Source organism: Vitis vinifera, chromosome 4 (genome assembly GCF_030704535.1).
Source record: "Vitis vinifera cultivar Pinot Noir 40024 chromosome 4, ASM3070453v1".
NCBI classification, from domain to species: Eukaryota; Viridiplantae; Streptophyta; class Magnoliopsida; order Vitales; family Vitaceae; genus Vitis; species Vitis vinifera.
Window position 1 is genome coordinate 1,764,426 of NC_081808.1, and position 24,965 is coordinate 1,789,390.

General features: G+C 38.7%; 1 protein-coding gene across 2 annotated transcripts in view; it reads left to right on the plus strand.

The window, feature by feature from the left end:
* The window catches only part of LOC100254311 (endoribonuclease Dicer homolog 3a), a 28,622-nt gene that overhangs the window by 3,090 nt on the left and 567 nt on the right, over window positions 1-24,965 (plus strand). Inside the window, exons 4-24 of one of the 2 annotated variants that reach the window (XM_010650099.3) lie at window positions 4,677-4,811; window positions 5,020-5,089; window positions 5,231-5,295; window positions 5,374-5,505; window positions 5,625-5,777; window positions 11,348-11,477; window positions 14,217-14,322; window positions 14,402-14,594; window positions 14,678-14,838; window positions 15,042-15,260; window positions 15,386-15,651; window positions 16,482-16,753; window positions 16,840-17,375; window positions 17,455-17,549; window positions 20,560-20,783; window positions 20,881-21,090; window positions 21,749-22,225; window positions 22,613-22,885; window positions 23,117-23,443; window positions 24,304-24,547; window positions 24,847-24,958. In XM_010650099.3, coding sequence (XP_010648401.1) covers window positions 4,677-4,811; window positions 5,020-5,089; window positions 5,231-5,295; window positions 5,374-5,505; window positions 5,625-5,777; window positions 11,348-11,477; window positions 14,217-14,322; window positions 14,402-14,594; window positions 14,678-14,838; window positions 15,042-15,260; window positions 15,386-15,651; window positions 16,482-16,753; window positions 16,840-17,375; window positions 17,455-17,549; window positions 20,560-20,783; window positions 20,881-21,090; window positions 21,749-22,225; window positions 22,613-22,885; window positions 23,117-23,443; window positions 24,304-24,547; window positions 24,847-24,958 — 4,400 coding nt within the window. Of the gene's footprint in view, window positions 1-4,676; window positions 4,812-5,019; window positions 5,090-5,230; window positions 5,296-5,373; window positions 5,506-5,624; window positions 5,778-11,347; window positions 11,478-14,216; window positions 14,323-14,401; window positions 14,595-14,677; window positions 14,839-15,041; window positions 15,261-15,385; window positions 15,652-16,481; window positions 16,754-16,839; window positions 17,376-17,454; window positions 17,550-20,547; window positions 20,784-20,880; window positions 21,091-21,748; window positions 22,226-22,612; window positions 22,886-23,116; window positions 23,444-24,303; window positions 24,548-24,846; window positions 24,959-24,965 lie in introns of both variants that reach the window. The other variant, XM_010650098.3, reaches the window with a different exon arrangement.

Sequence of the window (24,965 nt, forward strand, 5' to 3'; positions counted from 1 at the left end):
GGAAGATGGGGCTGTCTGGGTATTCACGGGGGTGTATGGTCCGTTCACCAAAAATGAAAGGGACTGTATGTGGGATGAGATAGGGGCTATCAGAGGTCTATGGGAAGAGCCTTGGTGTGTAGGGGGGGACTTTAACGTCATTCGCTCTCAGAATGAGAGGAATAGGCAAGGGAGAATTTCTGCAGCAATGAGGAAATTTGCTCAGGTTATAGATGAGTTAGGCCTGATTGATCTCCCGTTGCAAGGAGGTGATTATACGTGGAGTGGGGGGCCAAATAATCGTTATTGGGCCAGGTTGGATAGATTTTTGGTTACCCCAAGTTGGATGGATCAATTTAGCAGTGTGATTCAAAAAAGACTGCCCAGGCCAGCTTCAGACCACTTCCCGGTGGTGCTGGAGGGTGGTACTATGAGACGCGGTCCTTCCCTGTTCAGATTCAAAAACATGTGGCTTAAAGTAGAAGGGTTTCAAGAGCTAATCCATAGCTGGTGGTAGGGAATAGAGGTGAGAGGAAGTGCTAGCTTTAGGCTGGTTACAAAATTGAAAGTAGTGAAACAGAAGCTTAAAGAGTGGAATAGGGAAGTGTTTGGGAGATTGGAAGACAATAAAGCTGCTGCCCTGCAGCTTGTGGATCACTGGGACAGGGTGGAATGTGAGAGAAGACTATCAGAGGAGGAAACAGTATCAAAAAAGGAAGCAAAGGATAGTTATGCTAAGTGGGTCTCTTTGGAGGAAACTCATTGGAGGCAGCATTCCAGAGAGTTATGGCTAAGGGAAGGGGACAACAATACAGGATACTTCCATCGTATGGTGGCTGCACATCGTAGATTCAATCATGTGGACAGAATTAAGATAGGTGGGGTGTGGCTGACTGAGGAAAAGGATGTGAGAGAAGGGGTGGCCAATGCCTTTCAGCATTTACTTACGGAAAATTCAGATTGGAAGGCGGACATAGAAGGGCTGCAGTTAGAGCAACTAAATCAGCAAGAGGCAGAGAACTTGGAACAACCTTTCTCTGAAGAGGAAATTCATAGTGCCCTGATGGAGATGAATGGGGACAAAGCCCCAGGACCGGATGGCTTTACTATGGCCTTTTGGCAAAGATGCTGGGTTATAGTTAAAGAAGAGGTTTTGGAGATGTTTAAAGAGTTCTATGAGCAAAGTGCTTTCATCAAGAGCATGAACAGTACATTTTTGGTCTTGATACCCAAGAAGGGGGGGGCTGAGGACCTTGGGGAATTCAGGCCAATCAGTCTCTTGGGGGGGCTGTACAAACTATTGGCCAAGGTCTTAGCCAATAGACTGAAAAAAGTGATAGGGAGAGTAGTATCCACTGATCAGAATGCTTTTGTTATGGGGAGGCAGATCCTTGATGCCTCATTAATTGCAAATGAAGCAATTGATGCATGGCAAAAAAGGGGAGAGAGAGGTCTCATTTGTAAGCTGGACATAGAGAAAGCCTACGACAGCCTAAATTGGCAGTTTCTGATGAAAGTCATGAGAAAGATGGGGTTCGGTTCAAGGTGGCTGGGATAGATGTGGAGTTGTATCTCCACAGCCAAATTTTCGGTGTTGGTGAATGGAGTGTCGGCCGGTTTCTTTCCAAGTTCTAAGGGGTTGAGGCAAGGAGATCCCCTCTCTCCCTACCTCTTTGTGATGGGAATGGAGGTGCTGAGCAATCTAATCAGAAGGGCTGTTGAAGGGGGTTTTTTGTCAGGGTGTAGGATCCGAGGAGGAGGAAGGCAGCCAGTGCATGTCTCCCACCTGCTCTTTGCGGATGATACTATAGTTTTTTGTGAAGCTAGGAAGGAGTATCTAACTTATCTCAGTTGGATTCTGTTCTGGTTTGAAGCCGCGTTAGGATTAAGGATTAATTTGGAGAAAAGTGAATTAATCCCAGTTGGCGAGGTGGAAGAGATGGAGGAGATGGCAGCGGAACTGGGCTGCAAAGTGGGCTCTATGCCCTCTATGTATTTGGGGCTGCCATTGGGGGCCCGTAACAAGAGTGCAGCCGTGTGGGATGGGGTGGAGGAGAAGATGAGAAGAAGACTAGCGCACTGGAAACGGCAATATATTTCCAAAGGTGGGAGACTTATTCTCATTAAGAGTACGATGGCTAGCATACCTTTGTACCAAATGTCTCTCTTCCGTATGCCCAAGTTGGTTGCGCGAAGATTAGAAAAATTGCAAAGGGATTTTCTTTGGGGAGGAGGAAATTTAGAAAGGAAAGTGCACATTGTTAATTGGAAGATTGTGTGTACGGAGAAGGAAAAGGGGGGGCTTGGCTTAAGGAAGCTAGTCCCGTTAAATAAAGCTTTGTTGGGGAAATGGACTTGGAGGTTTGCTTGTGAAAAGGAAAATTTGTGGAGACAAGTACTTGTGGCGAAATATGGGCAAGAGGGGTTTGGTTGGATGACCAAAAAGACTAATGGGACTTTTGGAGTAGGGGTTTGGAAGGAAATTATGAAGGAAAAGGATTGGTGTTGGGAGAATATGGCTTTTAGGATGGGGAATGGTACCAGAATCAGATTTTGGAATGATCTTTGGTGCGGATGTACAGTGCTGTCCCAAAGGTTTCCTCATCTATATGGGATGGCGGCTCATAGGAATGGTACAGTAGAGGATATGTGGGACCAGAATGTGGGCCAAGGTGATTGGGATGTAAGATTTGTGAGGGGATTTAATGATTGGGAGTTGGAGTTGGTAGGGAATTTGCTTCATACATTGAGGGGGTTCAATCCTACTTTAGAAGAGGATGCTGTTTTTTGGAAAGGGGGGAAAAACGGAAAGTTTAAAGTTAAAGAAGCCTATAACTTGGTGGTAAATTCTGTGGCTAACAATTTTCCGAAGAACAACATTTGGGTGGATAAAGTTCAAACAAAAATTTTGTTTTTTGCTTGGGAAGCTACTTGGGGCAAGGTGCTCACGCTTGATAGGCTCCAGAGAAGAGGGTGGCATTTCCCAAATCGGTGCTTCTTGTGTGGATGTGAAGAGGAAACTGTAAATCACATACTCATACATTGTATAGTGGCAAGAGTCCTGTGGGATATGATATGTGCTTTGGTTGATGTTAAGTGGGTCTTTCCAGAAACTGTAAAGGAGGTCCTATTAAGCTGGAGGGGCCCTTTTGTAGGGAAAAAAAGGAAAAAGATATGGAAGTCTATACCGTTGTACATCTTTTGGACTCTTTGGAAGGAAAGAAATAGGCTTGCTTTTAGGGGGGGGGGGGTGTTAGATATCCAGAAATTAAAAAATTCTTTTGTCTGTATTTTATGGGGATGGGCGAGAATGTATAGTGGAGAGAGGTCGTTGTCTCTTATAGGATCCCTAGAGTGGATAGCCGCCATATAAGGGCTGGTGGGCTTTTTGTTGTTTTTTGTTTTCTCTGTGTTTTTTGAGGCTCTAACTAGTTTGTATACTCCCTATTTGCGTGTGGCTTTTTGGCCTCTTTTCAATATATTATATGCTTACTTATCAAAAAAAAAAAAAAAATATTGGGAGACTTGAACTCGAGACCTTTGGTTCATTGCTAGAGGGCATTATGAATGATTTAAAAATCAGATCGGACCAACCGGTTGAACCTTGGACTGGATCCTAGTTGGGTTTAGTTCAACTTTTGAGCTGAAATATGGGTTGAATCGGAAAATCCAGCAGTTGAACTGCCAAAACCTGGTAGGTTTAGAACCGGTCTTTTTTCTTTTTTTGCAAAAAGGGGTGCACAATATGTGGAGGCCCGGGTTCACACCCAGGCCCTTCTGTGGCAAAATAGGGAGGAGAACCACCAAGCCACAATTACTTCTTTGGATGTATTAGGATCTAGATTATACATATAAAATTCAATAGCTTCAAAATAAATATAAATGTTGTTCATACTTATTTATAAGATAATAAATATAAATAAGAGAAGTAATATTTTTTAAGATAAAATAATAATAAAAGAAAATATGTGACTATTGAAATTTGAACAAATTTAAATAATAAAATCTTATTTTATCTTAATAGTTAAAAGTCATATATTTAATAAAATTAGAAATACTAATCATTTAATAAATTTAAATTTTATCGTTATCATAATGTAAGATGTTAAATTTTAATGATAAAATGATGAAATGTGTTTAAAATTTTAATTATTTATATATTTTTATAATTTTTTCTAATTATTTTTATTTTGAATAAAACATAAATTATATATTTATGACTTCACTATTCGACTATGTTTCAACTATCAATTTGACCAATGAACTGTGATTTAGTAACTTCCCCAGTTCAATGACTAGTCTGATTTTCAAAACATTGGACATTACCTTTGAGCTACACTTCGGGAGGCTTGTTTTCAAGAATTGTATTACTAATCCCGTCTTTTTTTGCCTTCCCTTTACTTCTAGCCTGTCTCTTTAGCTGTTGTTGGATCTCATTTATTTATTTTCTTCTGGTAATTCTTTCCAACTTGGGATTCATAGATATTGGCATCAAGAAAATTGTTAACCAGAGCACTGGCTAATCAAGTAGATATTTATGGATAAGTAGCTAGACAAGACATCATCCATGCCTACTAAACTTCTCAGTCAATTTGAAATCAAAACTATGGGGCTTTAGAAGGGAGAATCTGAAAGGTGTCTGTTGGATTTGCTCAAAATTGTATTGATGATGCTTATCCTTTCTTCTTATCTGATAGGTACTTGTTATGACACCCCAGATCCTATTAGATGCCTTGAGGAAAGCATTCTTAAGTCTGGAAACAGTATGCTTGATGATAGTTGATGAGTGCCATCGTGCCACTGGTAACCATCCCTATACAAAAATAATGAAGGTAAACATTGATCATGGCTGGAAAATCTCTTTCTACGCTATACTCGTCTTATTTCACTTACCCTTTCTTTCTTTTTTTTTGTTAAAATTTTAAGGGTTTATATATGTATATGTACTTATATATATATGTGTGTATATATATATATATATAACCTTTAATTCTTATGGAAGTTGGATACTGTGGTGGTTACTTATTTGTCTTGGTGAAGGAATTTTATCACAAATCTGTCGACAAGCCAAAGATTTTTGGAATGACAGCATCACCTGTAATTAGAAAAGGTTAGATATTTTTAAAGTAAATCGTACTAAAATTTTGCCTTCCTCTATTACCATAGCAATCTTATTTCTAGCTTGTGGTCTGCATACCTGGTGGCCTATTAAAACTTTCTTCTGCGTGTTTTTAATGACTTTGCGCTTAAGGTGTCTCATCTTCTATGGATTGTGAGAATCAAATATCAGAACTTGAAAGCATTTTGGACTGCCAGGTAGTTACTCTTAAACTATGGTTTATGATTTTGCACCAATTATAAAGCTTAACTGTTGTATAAATTTGTTTTGTACAGATTTATACTATTGAGGACAGGACAGAACTGGAAGTATTTATTCCTTCTGCAAAAGAAATCAATAGATTTTATGATGCATCTCAGTTTCACAATTTGGATTTGAAAGCAAAGCTAAAATCTTCATGGTCCAAGGTATTTCTGCATATATATATATATATATATATATATGCAAGCAGAGGCCTTTATTTATAGTTTTTACTTTTTGGAATCAATTTGTCATGATACTAAAAAATGTTTATTCACATGGACAGTTTGACAATTTGTTGCTAAATTTGCAAGGGTCACCAATGACTCAGTACAAAGACATGGATGATAAACTTAAGGCATTGCGGAAACGCTTGTCCAATGATCATGCAAAGATCTTGTATTGCCTGGATGACCTTGGACTCATATGTGCTTATGAGGTATGGTTATATATTAAGTTCAAGTCAAAAAGGAGACGGGAAACTGAGAAAGTTAAAGAAAATAAACAAATGTGCCACTTACTCTTTTCCTCAACTATGTTTTGTGTCATCCAATGGTCTAATTAGCTCCAGTATTGGCATAGTCAGCCTTTTTAAAAATCGTAAAAGAAGCTACCAATACAATAGAAGACAGGCTGAGATTAATGGGTCACAAGATTGTTAATTTTGATTGCAGGTCTCATTTTCTCCCATTCAAGGACTTCTCTCATTTTTAATGCTATAGTTTTTCTCTGCTGAAACAATATTGTCTAGTCTTCTGCAGTTGGTATTTCTTAAATGTGTGGATTTTTTTGTCGTAAATTTCTGGATTCAGCAATTTAACGTCAAATAACCATAGACGTGATGAAGCCCCATCAGTCCATCAATATTTGTTTTCAATATGGTCTTACCTGTTCATTTTCATTATGATTTCTATGGTTCTTGTTGAATATAATGTATGTATAGTATACTATCTTTCCTTGTTAATATAGGTCACATGTATGGTAGTTAGGATTCCTAGCCTTGTATATATATATCTCTCAATTGTAAGTAGAGATTACAATGAATGAGAATAAGGTTTTTCTCCTCTCTCTCTCTCTCTCTCTCTCTCTCTCTCTCTCAACATGGTATCAGAGCCAAAGGAGAAAACCTAATTTTTCGGTTTAGCCATGTACTCAATTCCGGCGAACCGTCCAGTGACCGTGTTTTCACTCCGGTCCCCTCACTCTCTTTCCGAACCACCCCGGACAACCTCATCGCCGTCGGATCTCCACCACGCCGGCAACCTTTTCCGGCAAAATTTTCCGGCGACCTTTTTTCCGGGCAAAGACCACATATTCCGAACCGCCGGAGGCTGATCTACACGCCAGTGGAAACCCCACCGGCAACCGGCATCTCACGTGCCCCCACGCGCCGCCCTTCTCCTCCGGACTGTCACCCACGCGCCGGTGCGTGACGGCGCGTGGCTCACTTTCCGGCCACTTCCGACACCTCTCCAGGCTCGTCCGGCGCCGTCTTGGCCTTCTAGCCCTCCGGCAGTCCTCCCCGAGCCCTGCATCTCCATTTTTTCCCTGTTTTTGGCTTTCTTGCCATTCCGGCCACCTCCGACAGGGCTCCCCCTCCATCCCCGAGGCTTGGGTGCTGCTTCTCTTCCTCTCCAGGCACGTCACGACCTTTTTTTCTCCATTGATTGCACCTCTCACAGCCGTGGTTTCACTGTTTTTCTCTCTCCGCCGAAATCTGAACCCATCTTAGGGCTCTCTTCGATCCAAATACGTGAATATGACCACCAAAAATCAGATCTTTACGTCTGTTCTCTCTGGATCTCCTCTGATTACCTCAGAGAAATTGGTTGGCAGTGAGAATTATCTCTCCTGGTCTGCCTCTGTTGAACTTTGGTTTATGGGTCAAGGATATGAGGATCACTTGGTTACCCAAGAGGCAGATATCCCTGAGGTTGACCGCGTACAGTGGAGGAAGATAGATGCACAGTTGTGTAGTGTATTATGGCAATCGGTTGATCCCCGGATTCTTCTTCATCTTCAGGCCTATAAAACTTGTTTTAAATTTTGGACTCAGGCCAAAGGATTATACACGAATGATATCCAGCGTCTTTATAAGGTGGCTTCTGCTATTGTCCATCTCAGCCAACAGGACTTGGATCTATCTACTTATATTGGTCAGATTGCCTCTCTTAAGGAGCAGTTCTTGACTGTGATGCCTCTTACTCCTGATGTTGGGGCTCAACAAACACAGCTTGACAAGTTCTTCATGGTCCTTACTCTTATTGGCCTCCGTCCGGATCTTGAGCCTATTCGTGATCAGATTCTTGGTAGTTCATCAGTTCCGTCCTTGGATGATGTGTTTGCTCGCCTCCTCCATATCTCGTCCACTCAGACTTTGCCATCTGATAGCGCTTCAGATTCTTCTGTGTTAGTTTCTCAAACTACCTCTCGAGGAGGACGCAGTGGTACCCGAGGTAGAGGCCAACGTCCTCATTGCACCTATTGCAATAAACTTGGCCACACTCGCGATCGTTGCTATCAGTTACATGGAAGACCTCCTCGCACTGCCCATATGGCCCAGTCCTCTGATTCTCCGCTGCCTCAGCCTCCGAGCTCCTCCGCATCTCAGACATCTCAGGCTTCTATTGCCTCTGTTGCCCAGCCTGGTAATGCCTCTGCCTGCCTTATCCACACATCTTCTCTTGGACCCTGGATTCTAGATTCTGGAGCATCTGATCACCTATCTGGTAATAAGGATCTTTTCTCCTCTATTACTACTACCTCTGATTTACCTACTGTTACCTTAACTAATGGTTCTCAAATTGTGGCTAAAGGTATTGGTTTGGCCCTTCCTCTGCCTTCTCTACCTCTCACTTCTGTCCTTTATACTCCTGAATGTCCTTTTAATCTTATTTCCATCAGCAAAATCACTCGTACTCTTAATTGCTCTATTACCTTTTCTGATAAATTTGTGACCTTGCAGGACCGGAGTACGGGGAAAACGATTGGCATAGGACGTGAGTCTCAAGGCCTCTATCACCTCACCTCAGATTCATCTCCTGCAGTTTGCATTTCCACTGATGCTCCCCTCCTCATTCACAATCGTCTGGGCCACCCTAGTCTCTCCAAGTTCCAGAAGATGGTTCCTCGTTTTTCAACTTTGTCGTCGCTTCCGTGTGAGTCATGTCAGCTTGGGAAACATACTCGTGTCTCGTTCCTAAAGCGTTTGAATAATCGGGCAAAGTCTCATTTTGAGCTTGTCCACACTGATGTTTGGGGTCCTTGTCGGACTGCGTCTACTTTAGGATTTCAGTATTTTGTCACTTTCATTGATGACTATTCTCGATGTACTTGGTTATTTTTAATAAAAAATCGAGCTGAGTTATTCTCTATTTTCCAGAAATTTTATACTGAAATCCAAACCCAGTTCAATATTTCTATTCGTGTGTTACGCAGTGACAATGCCAGGGAATATTTTTCAGCCCAATTTACTTCGTTTATGTCTCATCATGGGATTCTTCATCAGTCTTCTTGTGCTCATACTCCTCAACAAAATGGGGTAGCTGAACGCAAGAATCGACATCTTGTTGAGACAGCTCGTACTCTCCTCCTCCATAGTCATGTTCCTTTTCGCTTTTGGGGGGACGCTATTCTTACCGCTTGTTATTTGATTAATCGTATGCCCTCCTCTGTCTTACACGATTAGATTCCTCACTCCCTTCTTTTCCCTGACCAACCACTTTATTTCCTTCCTCCTCGTGTCTTTGGTTGTACTTGCTTTGTTCATATTCTCACTCCTGGACAGGACAAGCTTTCCGCCAAAGCCATGAAGTGCCTCTTCTTGGGATATTCCAGACTTCAGAAGGGTTATCGTTGTTATTCCCTTGAGACTCATCGGTACTTTATCTCCGCTGATGTCACCTTCTTTGAGGACTCACCATTCTTTTCCACCACTTCTGAGTCTCTTCCTGTTTCTGAAGTCTTGCCCATTCCCATTGTCTCTCCACCTGATGCTATGCCCCCTCGACCACTTCAGGTTTATCATCGTCGCCCTCGTGTCGTTGCTCCTCTCCCTTTTCCTGAGGCACCTGCTGACTCACTTCCTATCCCTTCGGCTTCACCTGCCCCGGCTCTGCCTTCTCCTAATGACTTACCTATTGCTGTTCGGAAAGGTACTCGCTCTACTCGTAATCCTCATCCTATTTACAATTTTTTGAGTTATCATCGATTATCTTCACCCTATTCTGCTTTTGTTTATGCTATATCCTCTGTTTCTTTTCCAAAGAGCACCCATGAAGCTCTTTCCCATCCAGGCTGGAGACAGGCAATGGTGGATGAAATGGCTGCTCTGCACTCTAATGGCACTTGGGATCTTGTTGTTTTACCCTCTGGTAAATCTACAGTTGGTTGTCGTTGGGTCTATGCAGTTAAGGTTGGTCCTGATGGTCAGGTTGATCGCCTTAAGGCCCGTTTAGTTGCTAAAGGCTATACTCAAGTTTATGGTTCTGATTATGGTGACACATTCTCCCCTGTTGCCAAGATTGCTTCTGTCCGCTTGCTTCTCTCCATGGCTGCTATGTGTTCTTGGCCTCTTTATCAGTTGGATATTAAAAATGCCTTTCTTCATGGTGATCTTGCCGAGGAAGTTTATATGGAGCAACCTCCTGGTTTTGTTGCTCAGGGGGAGTCTGGTTTAGTGTGCAGGTTACGCCGTTCTCTATATGGCTTGAAACAATCTCCTCGAGCATGGTTTAGCCGTTTTAGTTCTGTTGTTCAAGAGTTTGGCATGCTTCGTAGTACAGCAGACCATTCAGTTTTTTATCATCATAACTCCTTGGGGCAGTGTATTTATCTGGTTGTTTATGTGGACGACATCGTCATTACAGGCAGTGATCAGGATGGTATTCAGAAACTAAAGCAACATCTTTTTACCCACTTTCAGACCAAAGACTTGGGGAAACTCAAGTATTTCTTGGGAATTGAGATAGCTCAATCCAGTTCTGGTGTGGTCCTTTCCCAAAGGAAGTATGCTTTAGACATCCTGGAAGAAACCGGTATGTTAGACTGTAAACCGGTAGACACACCTATGGATCCGAATGTCAAACTTGTACCAGGACAGGGGGAGCCTTTAGGAGACCCCGGGAGATATCGACGACTCGTAGGTAAATTGAACTATCTCACCATTACTCGTCCAGACATTTCTTTTCCTGTGAGTGTTGTTAGTCAATTCCTATAGTCACCATGTGATAGCCATTGGGATGCCGTAATCCGTATCCTTCGATATATCAAAAGTACACCAGGCCAAGGTGTATTGTACGAGAACAGAGGTCATACTCAAGTTGTTGGTTACACAGATGCAGATTGGGCTGGCTCACCCACAGATAGACGTTCCACTTCAGGGTACTGTGTTTTTATTGGAGGTAATCTAATATCTTGGAAGAGTAAGAAACAAGATGTAGTGGCCAGATCTAGCGCTGAAGCCGAGTATCGAGCTATGGCTTTGGCAACATGTGAACTCATATGGTTGAGACATCTTCTTCAGGAGTTGAGATTTGGAAAGGATGAACAGATGAAACTCATCTGTGATAACCAGGCCGCATTACATATTGCATCCAATCCAGTCTTTCATGAAAGGACCAAGCATATTGAAGTTGACTGTCATTTCATTAGAGAGAAGATCGCATCAGGATGTGTTGCTACAAGTTTTGTCAATTCAAATGATCAACTAGCAGACATCTTCACTAAATCTCTCAGAGGTCCTAGGATTAAATATATTTGTAACAAGCTTGGTGCATATGATGTATATGCTCCAGCTTGAGGGGGAGTGTTGAATATAATGTATGTATAGTATACTATCTTTCCTTGTTAATATAGGTCACATGTATGGTAGTTAGGACTCCTAGCCTTGTATATATATATCTCTCAATTGTAAGTAGAGATTACAATGAATGAGAATAAAGTTTTTCTCCTCTCTCTCTCTCTCTCTCTCTCTCAACAGTTCTATGTAATGTTTTATTTATTTTGTAGGCTGTTAAAGTCTGTATAGAGAATGTTTCAAATGCTCAAGAGGAATTTGAATTTTATAGACAAAGTTCTTCCCAGTGTAAATGTTTTCTTCAGGAGGTTTTGGGCATCATTGGGGGATATCTGCCACATGGTATGCTGTCTGGTGTCTTTCTATCTTTTTTCCATTATATCATTTACTCTATCTTCACGATTGTTATGCTGTAATTTGCAACAAATTACTACTGTTTCTCTGTTAAGGTACCTGAGGTGTTGATAATTGTGCCCTTTTTTGGTGCTCTAGTGTTGCCACTTTTCGTTGCTTTCTATTTTCTCCTTCAGTAATTGTTGCATTCTTTTTATAGTTAGTGTTAGCTTGAGTCTACATTGTTGGCTCATATCTTAACATTTTAAACTTTATTAAACTCTGATTAATCAGAGATTTTGAGTTTGAATCTCATCTATTATTTATTCCCTCATCTATTTATCCATAATTCATTACTGCTGCTGATTTCTCTCCATGTTTGGGCATGGGGCCGCTCAACCTGCATGTGAGGGGGAGTGTATTAGCTTGATAACATTGTGGGCCCATATGCTAATAGCTTAAGCTTTTAGGAAAGTTGGTAGCCGTGCATGGTCCAACACATATCCCAACAACTTAAACTTTTAAGAAAGTTGGTAGCTTAACAGTTAGCGATATTTCTTTTCTATCCTTTGGAGGTAATTAATAATCTTGTATTTCAGACTTATCATCCAATTCCTTTGAAGTCAAGTAAAGCAGGTGGTAAACCTATTTTTTATTAAACCTTTGCATGTCTTGGAAAAGGTTTTAGGTAATCTTTCTAGACACTGTTTCTTTTGTGATGACTAAAGATAGTCCAATCCACTTGACTATAGTTGTGTAATTTGGAGATAAAGATAGTCCAGAAATACTCTGGGGATGGTTTGATTGTCTCATGCCCTCCAATCCACTTGAAGCCCCGCTACTCAAAGACTCGAAGGACTATCTAATACCACTTTTCTAGTCTTGGTTCCAAAAAAAGTAGGAGTGTAGGATTTGAGGGGGTTTAGGTCTATTAACCTTGTTGGAGCATGTATAAACGTATAGCTAAGGTTTTGGATGGCAAATTGAAAAAAGTAGTTGGGAAAATGGTTTTAGAATGCTTTTGTGCAAGGCGAACAACTCTTGGATGTTGCTCTTATTATGAAATGAAACATTAACTCATGGTTAAGGACTAAGGAGTGCTAGAGGGGGCCTTTGTAAGTGAGACATTGAAAAGGCCTATGACTATGTAAATTGGAGTTCTCTCTTGGCAGTGCTTCATAAAATGAGTTTGGCAGCAGTGGATGAATTGGATTCATTGGTATCTGAACAGCAGGGTTTCTTTTTTGGTGAATGGAAAACCTTCTTCCTTGAGCACAAGGGTTTTGAGAGGGGGGATCCTCTTCCCCCTAATTTATTTTTTGTGGTGATGGAGGCCCTTATTGTTTTCTTAGAAAGGTAGGGGAGGACATGTGTTATGGGTTTCAAGAGAGGAGGTTGGGAAGGAGCAGTAGTGGAAGTTTCTCACCTTCGTTTTGGTGATGGCACACTCATTTTTGCAGTCCTGTGCAGATGTTCACTTATTTTATTTTATTTTTTGATAGGCAAAGACACAGAAAAATGTATATTAATACAAACAGGGCACCCAACGGCTAACCCAAAGCATACAACATCAGGTGCCTATAGGCAAAAAAACAAAAGGAACAGGGATACAAAAAACTCACCCGCCCTCATCTATACCCCAACCACTCAAAAAAGTTAATTAAAGAATCAGACCCTTATACACAACTTAGACCAAGACCACAAATTACAAACAAAAGAATATTTCATCATTTGGATCGAAAGATCCTCATTTTCAAAAGCAATCGATTTACAACAATTATTTCATTTTTCATATCAAAAAATACAGATTTGAGCCATCATTAATCATTTGATATAATATTTCAGTACCTATGTATATAGGTTTATCCTTAATCCTATTTCTTTCCTTCCAAACCATCCAAAAAAGGCACAAGGGGGCTGCTCTCCGAACCTTTACTCACTTCTTGCCCACAAACAAATCATGCCACCCAAGATGTTCACTTATTTAAGTTGGATTCTTCTCTAGTTTGAGGCTTCTTGAGGTCTGAAGGTTCAATTTGGAAAAAACGCGTATTAATTCCTTAGGGTAAGGTCAACCAGATTTGAAGTTGGTTGTGGAAGACAATGAGAAGAGGTTGGAGTGCTTTTAAGGCCAAACCAGATTTGCAGTTGGCAACTGAACCAGATTTGCAGTTGGCAACTGAACCAGATTTGTAGTTGCCTATGAATTTGAATTGCAATGGGAGGCAAATCAAATTTTGCTTGGTGTGGGGATATGCCTTTGAAAAACTCTTTTCCCCCTCGTTTCTCTTTTGTGATTGATAAAGAAGCATGGGTAGCTGATGTTTTGGAGGTGGTGGTGAATGAGAGTTTTGGAACTCTTGCTTCTCAGTACATTTTCAATATTAGGAATTGGATAGTGTTTGAGACCTTGCTTAGGTGGCTTTACAAGATGCGGAGGCCTAGTGAGGAAGAGGATAGGCTGGTCTGGGAAGCTGATAAGAATGAGAACTTTTCAGTAAAATCGTTTTATTTTAATTAGAGTTGGGTGGGGGGTGGTTTTCCCCCCAAAAGAAATGTGCAGCTATTTTTAATAAGTTATTTCTTTACCCATCTTTTTTTTTTTTAATCTTTATTTTTATGTCTGATGCACTTTCTACAGCCACATTTCTTTTTATCATGCTAATATTTCCATGAGTCAACTTGTGTTATTTGGTGCTACATTACTGTTATCCCCTGACTGATGTCAACTCTGTGTTATCTCCTCAGGTGATGGAAATTATTTGAATTCTGAATCTGACATTCTAAAGGCAGTAGATAAGGGTTATATAACTCCCAAATTACATGAACTCCTTCAACTTTTCCAATCCTTTGGGTAATAGAACTTCTTCACTGGCTTATTGATCTGTGACCGTCATAAATTTGTTAATTTACTATATTTTTTATGCTTGCAGAGTAGCTAGGAAAGTATTGTGCCTCATTTTTGTAGAGAGAATCATAACAGCTAAAGTAATCGAAAGATTCATTAAGAAAATTATATACTTATCACATTTCACGGTTTCATATTTAACTGGGAGTAATTCATCGGTCGATGCACTTGCACCAAAGGCGCAAAGGGAAACCTTGGAATCATTTCGCTCTGGGAAGGTATCTGACTCCTTAGGAATTGATTTGCAAGAGGTTTTAGCATTTAAACTCCCATCAATTGATGAGTATTACACTGTATGCAGGTTAACCTATTATTTGCAACTGATGTGGTTGAGGAGGGAATTCATGTGCCAAACTGCTCCTGTGTTATTCGTTTTGACCTACCGAAGACTGTTCGTAGTTATGTCCAATCACGAGGACGAGCTCGGCAAAGTGATTCCCAATTTATCATCATGCTTGAGAGGTGACAGCTTTTTTCTCTTATTCAAATTCATTTAGTATTGTTTATCAACTTATTTTTATACACAAATACCATGCTGCATATGCACTGAACTCAATTTAATCAAAGCCAAAGGTTTCTTTTCATGCACATTTTTTATGTCTATTATTTTTCACTGGTGTGTACTTTAATGCAAGTTCTAATTGTAGATATATGATATGCTGCAGGGGAAACACAGAGCAAAGGGATCAATTGTTTGATATCATCAGGAGTGAGTATTCCATGACGGATACTGCTACAAATAGAGACCCTGATGGGTACACCTTGAAAGCATACACTATTGAGGAAATGGATTCATATTTTGTGGATTCGACTGGTGCATCTGTCACTGCAGATTCTAGTGTCAGTCTTATTCATCGATATTGTGAAAAGCTTCCAGGAGATAAGTATGGACATATTTCATTTGTCAATAATGGTCTTTAGATACTTTGCCAACCCTTTTGTATCTAAGCGATTGTGTATTTGAGTAATTTATCTTACATCAGGTTCTAATTGAATGTATTTTTGTTAGGTACTTCACTCCTAAGCCATTTTTTCATTTCACATATTTGGAAGGGATGTATGAGTGTAAATTAACATTACCTCCTAATGCGGCTTTTCAAACAATTATTGGTCCTGGGAACAAGAATTCTCATTTATCAAAACAGCTAGTATGCTTGGAAGCATGTAAGAAGCTTCATCAAATGGGGGCTCTCGATGATCATCTTCTCCCTTATGTTGAAGAGCCTTCAGAAAATGATATCATTGTAAAAAGCAAAGGATCAGCTGCAGGTGCAGGTATGCGTAGGTCCATGTATGAATGAATTGACAATAATTTGTCTGTGGATTTTTGGTGTCTTAAAATCTCTTTGGTCTCACAATCATAAAAGAACAGAGTTTGGTGTTTTTTTGTGACTGAAGGGCATTGGGAAGAACAGTATATTTTATTATGATTATGGTCTAATTATTTCATGGGTGACAACTTTTCAAAGATAATGTAATTCCTTTTAGGATTTGGTGTTTGTATGGTGCATAAAGAAAGGCTTGCTTTGTTTTACAACTTTGTGACCCATGGTATGGGTAATAATATCAAGGAATCATATGAACTGCTAATTGAACTTTACTCAAGACAGGATACAAGTCATTGACGATGCAAATATTCCTTAAGGGGATTTTGCTTAGTGCTCACAAGCTAACTTTAGGTTAACTAGTAAAGTTATTGCAAAAGGAGATCACATAAAAAACATTTCTTAATGTTTCCTTGTGCTGACATGCAATAGAGTGAAGATGCTTTATTCTCCATAAGAGGATGCTCCTCCTTGGTCAATTATGTAGCATTAATACTTGTTAAAGCATAAGAAAACTATTGTTCTGTTTCTGATTCCACTGCGAAGTTTGCATAGACAGTTGGTAATATTTCAGTTATTGCATCTTCAACCATTTTTATATTTTGTGTGAGATTGGGCTGGGTGATTGGGTTTTGAACATGTATGTATTTGTTTTCATGCAGTTTGTAGATGTTGGAGCATTCTGTATTTCTTGTGCTGGATTTTTACATACCTATCATTGTTTATGTTCTTCATTTTGTCTCTATTTGAGGAACAGTATGTTTCTTGTTGTGTTTGAAGGAACAACAAAAAGGAAAGAATTACATGGGACAACTCAAACTTGTGCATTATCTGGAACTTGGGGAGATAAAATTGATGGGGCCATTTTCCAGGCCTATAAAATAGATTTCTCCTGCAATATTGTTAATGAGCTGTATTCGGGATTTGTTCTTTTGATTGAATCAAAACTGGATGATGATGTGGGAAATATTGAAATGGAACTCTACTTGATCTCCAAGTTTGTCAGAACATCTGTTTCTTCATGCGGTCAAGTGTCTCTAGATGCAGAACAGGTACAACTATATAATTGTAATTTGAGTTCTGTTTTATTGTGTAGAAATTACTTAATATCATGCTATTATTTACTATTTTCTGACAGGTGATGAAAGCAATGCGCTTCCACGAATTGTTCTTTAACAGTCTGTTTGGGAGATTGTTTATTGGATCAAAATCATCTGGAGTGCGAAGAGAATTTTTACTTAACACACAACAAAAATCATTATGGAGCTCATCAAACATGTATTTGCTGTTACCAATTGAGTCATCAAACATTCCAAGTGATGAATCTTGGAGAATAAATTGGCCAGGAATCAACTCTTGTGCTTCTGTTGTAGAATTTTTAGAAAAACGTTCTCAGTTAAGTACTGGAAATATGAATGATGATACTGGAAATCCATCACCCTGTAGCACTGGCTTAGTTGAGACAGAATGCAAAAGCATCAGTACTGTCCACTTAGCTAATAATTCAGTTCACGTGAACAACCTTAAAAATATGGTGGTTTTGGCTATTCATACAGGAAGAATTTACTCCATTCTAGATGTAGTGATTGACACATCTGCTGAGAGTCCTTTTGATGGAAGTGCTGATGTTAACTCTTCTAATTATACAACCTTTGCTGAGTACTTCAATAACAAGTGAGTAAATTGTGATACTGACTTATCCCTTCTGCTTTAGTATTTAGAATTTCATTTATATAACAGTGGCCATGATCAGGTATGGGATTGTACTAATGTATCCGGGACAGCCTCTGTTGCTGTTAAAGCAAAGTCATAATGCACATAATCTTCTTGTAAACTTTAACGATGAAGGTTTGTTTCTTTGCCTTAATGTTATGCCCATGATCTATAGTAAGGATTTTATTTTTTTTGCCCCTTTTGAAATCTTTGTTCCTTTGATGATATGTTTCTGTTTTATGTTATGTATACAGCTTATATCTTGCTCCTAGCAGTGCTTCTAGGTTCACCTTTGCTTTACCTTTTTTTGCTTAGATCTAGATGTGTTTGGATTAGGAAAAGATGTTTTGGCCATCATTTGTTAATGTACAAGAATCTACCATATCTATGGTTCTCTTCTGAACCTTCTCAATATCGATATTCAGGCAAGAAATATGTATGCAAACAGATGGCCGAATATGAACATCCTAATGAAAAGAAGAATTGAACATGGTTTAAGAAAGATGGAGCTGTAAATTTAAGAACAATAAATTACTGAATATATGGTTAAGTGGTAATTAAGGGGAGTGCTTTTAGGATAGAGACATCTGAAATGATCATTGTTAGCATGTAACTAGCTGGGGCAACAACATCAATTCTGTTACGCCATTTTAGTTGGATAAGCCGTCTATCCAGTTGCTGAGAAGCATGCTTTCACCATATATTTTTTTTTTATTGGTATCATGCTCTTACCATGTTCACAATTTTTAGGCCTGCCCATGCGCACATGCACACAATCTGCAGAAAGTCACCTGCTGTCACCAGCCTAATAATTATTGTTTCTTTTAGATGTTTGAACCTTCAAATTCTTTACTCTATTATTTTAGCATTTTTTTTTTGGATAGACTTACTTTTATTCCTAAGTTTTTCAATATGCAATATTGCAACTTTGAGACCCGCCTATAATGACCCACACCCATTTGTATAGATATTGTCCGTTTTAAGTCCAAAGGGGCCCTCACAACTTTAAAACGCTTCTACATGATTAAGAGGAAACCCATACTTATTTATATAGCCCCAAGAACTTTCTCCTCTTATCCAATGTAGGATATCACAATCACCCCCATACAAACACAACGTTCTCATTGTGTTCCATGGGATTACAAGACCAAATAGACAGATACCCCTCATAGGGCCAAACAAACATATAAACACCCCTTAAGGAGTCAAACAAACCTCTACATTGGGGTCGGGGATTGACTCTGATACAATTTGTAATAACCCGCATCCAACCATGTAGATATTATCCGCTTTGGGCCCAAAGGGGCCCTCACGGCTTTAAAATATGTCTACATGGCTTAGAAGAAGCCCATATTTATATAGTCTTAAGAACTTTCTCCCCTATCCGATGTGGGATATCACACCACCCGTCTTAGCCTTTCCTCTCACATCTATGACATGACAATACCTTATTTTATGAGTAACCAGTGTGATGGTGCTAACAGATGGTTTTTGCCTATGGTTGGTATTATTTTATTTATAGTTATAACCCACAAAATTATCCACTTCTAGTGCCTAGAAAATGGGGGTTGCAACCTGGATATTTGCAAAGCATACATGAAGAGTGGCCCAAAAACAAGCAAATAAATCAGAAAGGGGAAAAGCAGCAGAGAAAACTCCTACAACGTTAAGCTCATCTTATAAATCCATGAATGGCATTGTACTAAACCAACGGGAAACAATGCCACTTAAACAAAGAAGTCAGGAAGATAAAGATAGAAACCTGTAAAACAAAGTCAAGAATGTTTCCCTACAAATGGTAACAACCAATTCAATTCCTCAAAAGCTCCTTCTATTTCTTTCCTTCCAAAGGGTCCAATTCAAGAGAAGAAGACTAGGCTTCCTTAGCTTGTGTGCATTCATCACAAACTTTCCATATCATTTTTGTTACATAATTCAAAACCCATGGACAGTCTTAGCAACCACCCAAGATCTAGCAAAAAGAACAAGATAGAGAAAATTTTCCTTGTCACTGTGCAACAAAGCAAACAATGATTAATGCTCCTCCTTTCTTTTAGATATGCAATGCTAGTTTGGAATATCTTCCCCTCTATATGGTCAATGATCAACAATTGGAATTTTGTATAGATATAATATCCACTAAGAGACAATTGGAATTAGAGTGTGCTAGATTGCATGAAATCCTCCCTCCTTCCTACCCCCCAACTGGTCTAAGAAATTTCCTCTTCTTTTAACCAATATCCTGGGATGACTTCAGACCATGATTGATTGCATAATATGAAATAGGTTAATCACTCTGGTGCCCCAAATCCTTCCTTGTATTGACGATGAAGGGTGACTTTATTGTTGGTTAATGTTTAAACGGATGATATGAATTGTATGTGATTGTGCTATTATTTATACTTATTTGCCACACTATTTGGAAAGATTACATAACATTATGTATGGATTTTTTTGATAGTATTATCATTTGTATTTATTTATTCACGTCTCTTTTACATTTCTTGCTTTCCAAATTCAGCCCCTTTTTCTAAATTGAAGAAGGGTGTTCAATCTAGGGGGGATCTTACTAATAATAAAATAATAAATATGATGGTTGCTCTTTAGGGTCTTTGCAGCCTTATGGGCATTGTTAAAAGTGGATCTCATAAAGTTATGGAGGAACTGGCATTGAAAATGTATTAGTGGGTATATAACGCCTACTGATTTAAACTTATTAAAAAAAAAAAAAAAAACACCTAATGATTTACATTCCCTTGGTGGGGTCACCAAGGAACCCTGCTTTACTGCACTTTACTGCTAATTTCCTCATCTTCAATTTTTTTTTTTTTTAAAAAAAATATTGTAATCATTATCCAATGAGATTAACAATATGCATGTAACTTATGAAAGACCCATACGTTCTGAAAGGCATCACTTCATAATTGTCCTGACATGCAATCTATTTTCTTCTCTGTTTTCTGTCTATGCAAGCAAATCAATCAGACATATCACCATGTGAAAGTCCATATTAGTATACAATGACTGAAGGGTTTTCTATTTCAGGTCACTCCAATATGGTTGCTAAATTTGGTTCAGAGATACAATAACACTATATTATTTAATTCATTATAGGTTAATTTTAATTTTTCAGGTGATTCCTCAGGTGGTGAGGCATTGCAAACTGGCCAGAAAATGCTCAACGAGAAGGCTCAAACTCATGTTCATATGCCACCTGAGCTTTTAGTCAGTATTGAAGTACCAATAACTGTCTTAAAATCATCTTACTTACTCCCATCATTGATCCACCGTCTGGAGTCCTTGATGTTAGCTAGCCAGCTTAGAGAAGAGATTGCTTTTACTACTGGCTCTCAGATCTCAAGCTCATTGGTTTGTTATTTTTGTTCAGCTAATATCCCTGGGTTTTGGCTATTTTTTAACACTCAGCTTTATTCTAGATCTAAATCAAACTTCTCTCATGATTTAGATTCTGGAAGCAATTACAACTCTTCGATGCTCTGAAAGTTTTTCTATGGAGCGTTTAGAATTGCTTGGGGATTCAGTGTTGAAGTATGCTGTGAGCTGCCACCTCTTTCTCAAATATCCCAAGAAACATGAAGGGCAATTATCTGCTAGACGCTCATGGGTTGTTTGTAACTCAACCCTTCATAAATTGGGGACTGATCGCAGTTTACAGGTATTGGTCTTTTATCTGCTATCTGTTGTGTACACCAGTTGAACTGATCACTGCATTAGATGTATATAATTTTCATGATATATCTATCATTACCTTCACCAAATACCTAACAGTATGAATCTTAACAGTCCTGTGATCCCCTCTTTAATAATGTAGTACTAGAATTATATTATAATCCGTTGTCTTTGAAGATTTGAGTTCCTTTTCTTTCATACTTCTGCTTTGAATATTACATCATCATTTGGAGCTTCAATAGAAGGAAAGTTTGGTCCTTATTATAAATAAAAGAAGCCAAATGGAGATCAAAAATGAAAAAATATATATATAAAGAACTTGCTATAAACCAAAGTTAATTATTTATAGATAAAAAAATAAAAAATAAAAAATAAAAAAATAAAAATAAAAAGGATCACATGATTGTTCACATTATAAGAATCTTGTGTGTATGAAAGAGAGAGAGACGAACAAAGAGGAGGGGGGAAGTGGGGATTTGGAATGGGTAGCACTCATGAATTGAACAACTATGATGTATGTAATTCTGTATCCTGTTTTAGTTTCAGCATTTTTCTACTGATCTAGTATAAACCTTGTTACATGTTCCCTTTAAATGCTTTAATAGTTTACTATGCTTTGCATTTTTTTTTATTCTTGTTGACAGGGCTATATAAGAGATGGTGCATTTGATCCTCGTCGTTGGGTTGCTCCAGGACAGCGTTCTATACGCCCTGTTCCTTGTTCATGTGGGGTGGATGCATTGGAGGTGCCTTTAGACGGAAAATTTCAAACTGAAGACACAAAAATTGTGGTTGGAAAATCCTGTGATAGGGGTCATAGATGGATGGGCTCAAAAACGATAGCCGATTGTGTTGAAGCCCTTATAGGAGCATACTATGTTGGTGGTGGATTAAATGCTGCTCTTCATTTGATGAAATGGTTTGGTATTGATGTTGAACTTGAGCCCTCATTGGTAGATGAAGCCATTGCCACTGCATCTCTCCGAACTTACATTCCTAAAGCTAATGAGATTGAAATCCTAGAGTCTAAGATTGGGTATGAATTCTCTGTCAAGGGTCTGTTACTGGAGGCTATAACACATGCAACTGAGCAAGAACTTGGAGTTGGCTACTGCTACCAGGTACCAACGGAGATTCATTGAAGTTTTTTTTTTTTTTTTTTAGTATTCTCCTCTCTTTTTATTTTTGGTTTATTTTTGCTCTTTCTTATGGAACTTGAGCTAGGAAATACTGTTTTAACTACAAAACTAAAGGTTGATGTCCTGCTATGCTATAATGTTTCAGAAAGTTTTTCACCATCAAGGAAAGAAAACATTTCCTGTGTTGGAATATGCTAGATATTTATTTTTTCCGTGAATATTAGAAGCATATTGTCTTTTAGACATCTATTTAAACATCAAGATTATTTGACACTTTTTTTTTTGGGTAAATACATTCCATGGACAGGAGTTCCACATGACTTATTTCTTTCTTTTTTCTTTTTTTTTTTACTTTTTGAATTCCAACAGCGGCTTGAATTTCTTGGCGACTCTGTGCTGGATGTGCTTATTACATGGCATCTCTATCAGAGCCACAGAGATATTGATCCAGGGGAGTTGACTGACCTGCGATCAGCTTCTGTTAATAATGAAAGTTTTGCCCAAGTTGCTGTAAGACGGAACCTTCAGCAGCATCTTCAACATTGCTCTGGTTTACTTTTAGGTCAAATAAAAGAGTATGCGAAGTATCTTTCTGGTTCTGATGATGTCCCCAATCCACTCCAGAGCACAAAAGGTCCTAAAGTAAGTTCTTACTTGATGTATCTCTCCACAAAGCTGGACCATTTGCCATTTGCGTTCTTTCTATTCTAAGTTGATTCTTAGGAAACAGGATCAGTAACCATGCAAACTCTTTAAATGCTCAAGTTAATTCTCTGCCCCTTCTCCATGGTTTTCCACCCTGTGTTGTTAGTGATCAGCCATTTGTTTCAGATGAGATGTGGTTTCCATCAATCATTTCTTTTATTGCTGCAGGCTCTTGGAGACTTGGTGGAGAGTATAGCAGGAGCAATACTAATTGATACCAAGCTTAATCTCAATGAAGTGTGGAGAATCTTTAAACCACTTTTATCTCCAATAGTAACCCCTGATAAACTTGAGCTGCCTCCACTGCGTGAACTGAATGAATTATGTGATTCTCTCGGCTATTTTATAAAAGAAAAATGTACGAATAAGGGAGAACTGGTGCATGCGGAGCTTAGATTACAGATGATTGATGTCCTATTGGTTGGTGAGGGATGTGGCCGGAACAAAAAGGCTGCAAAAGGTCAAGCTGCTGCTCAATTGTTGAAAAACCTGGAGGTTTGTTGGTGCTCTCCTCTAATGCCTGCTTTCTATTGTTTTGTTTATCTTTTCCGGAAGGTGAGATCAATGAATAATTTAAGACTCAGATCCTAAAATTGATATGTCGCATATCAAGATAAATGAAAATAAACCTCACCTGATCCATAGCTTTATTTGTAGCTCTCAAGGAGCCTTATGAAATGAAAATCTCATGTATAGTAATAGCAATGGGGATGATGATTTTATCTCCAATTAGGATCTGAGAGTTCAAGTAAAATTGAGGCACAGTAGCAGTATGGTTTTTAGGTTCAAACTCTTTTTTCCAAACTAGTCGATAATTTATTTAGATCACTCTAGCTCCATTTGAATCAGGGAGCTCGAGGGAGCGAAAATATATATATTTTTTAAAAAAGTCAAAGAAACTGAGCATAAATTTAAGATTGATAATTTATATGGAGAATGACCAAATTCGAGAATATACCAGGTTTCAAATAATGTTTTATTATGTTTTATTTCCCTTAGTATTCTCCATAATAAACCCAAAACATAATTTGTGATATCTTCTTTGTTTTCCCTTTTCTCGGAGAATGTTTTTCTTGTTAGGGAATAGCTCATTCATATGGAAAAGGTGACTTTTGTTGCATCTTTTTGTAAGGGAATAGCTCACATAGATTTGCGGAGACTAGCCAAAGCAAAGTGAATTCTATTAGGGAAAATTTATTGTAAGGAGAGTGTCATAACTTGTCTTCCATTCTTTGGTTGCTCCTGTTACATACAGAAACAAGTGTTTGTGGATTTAGGCATGATGCATATGGTTGCTTCTTATGAACTTTTCAGTTGTCATACATACTAATGCTAAGATACTTGTAATGAAACAGAAAAGAGGAATTTCATACTCCCGGAGTAATTCCAAGAGGAGAAAACAGGGTGCAGACTTGGTTGGTGTTTCATCGTCCCTGAACATGGGTGGTGATGCATGTGGACAATCCAATAATGAAGATTCTTCAGAGTTGATAAAATTCCACAAAAAACAGAAGACAACAGGAATGCAGTTGTGTACAAGAACTTCCATTGCCAACAACTGTCTCGAGAATGCTTGCAAACCGAAGCTCGACACCCCAGGTTAGCACCATCCAACTGATTCTTGTTCTCATTTTGATAACAAGAGGACACAAGTAGCTAGAGCATGATATTTAAAATTTAAGCTAGCAGACAGGAGTTCTTGGCATTTTAGTTTGTGTATGTACAAGTGTTTGAACTGTGGAACTTTTTCTTTTCTTTCTCACTTTCCTTTTCTCGTCCTGATTGTTTTATTATTATTATTTTGTTTTTTATCTGCTCGATAGTTTCATGTATAATAAATATCCTCTTAACTTCTATGCTTCATTGATGGTCGAGGAATTACGACTTTGTTTTTGCAGTCATTAAATCAATAAACATGAAGAAAGGAGGACCCCGCTCCTCTCTTTATGAATTATGCAAACGACTACAGTGGCCAATGCCCAGTTTTGAATCAAAAGAACAAAGATCAAGGTACGTT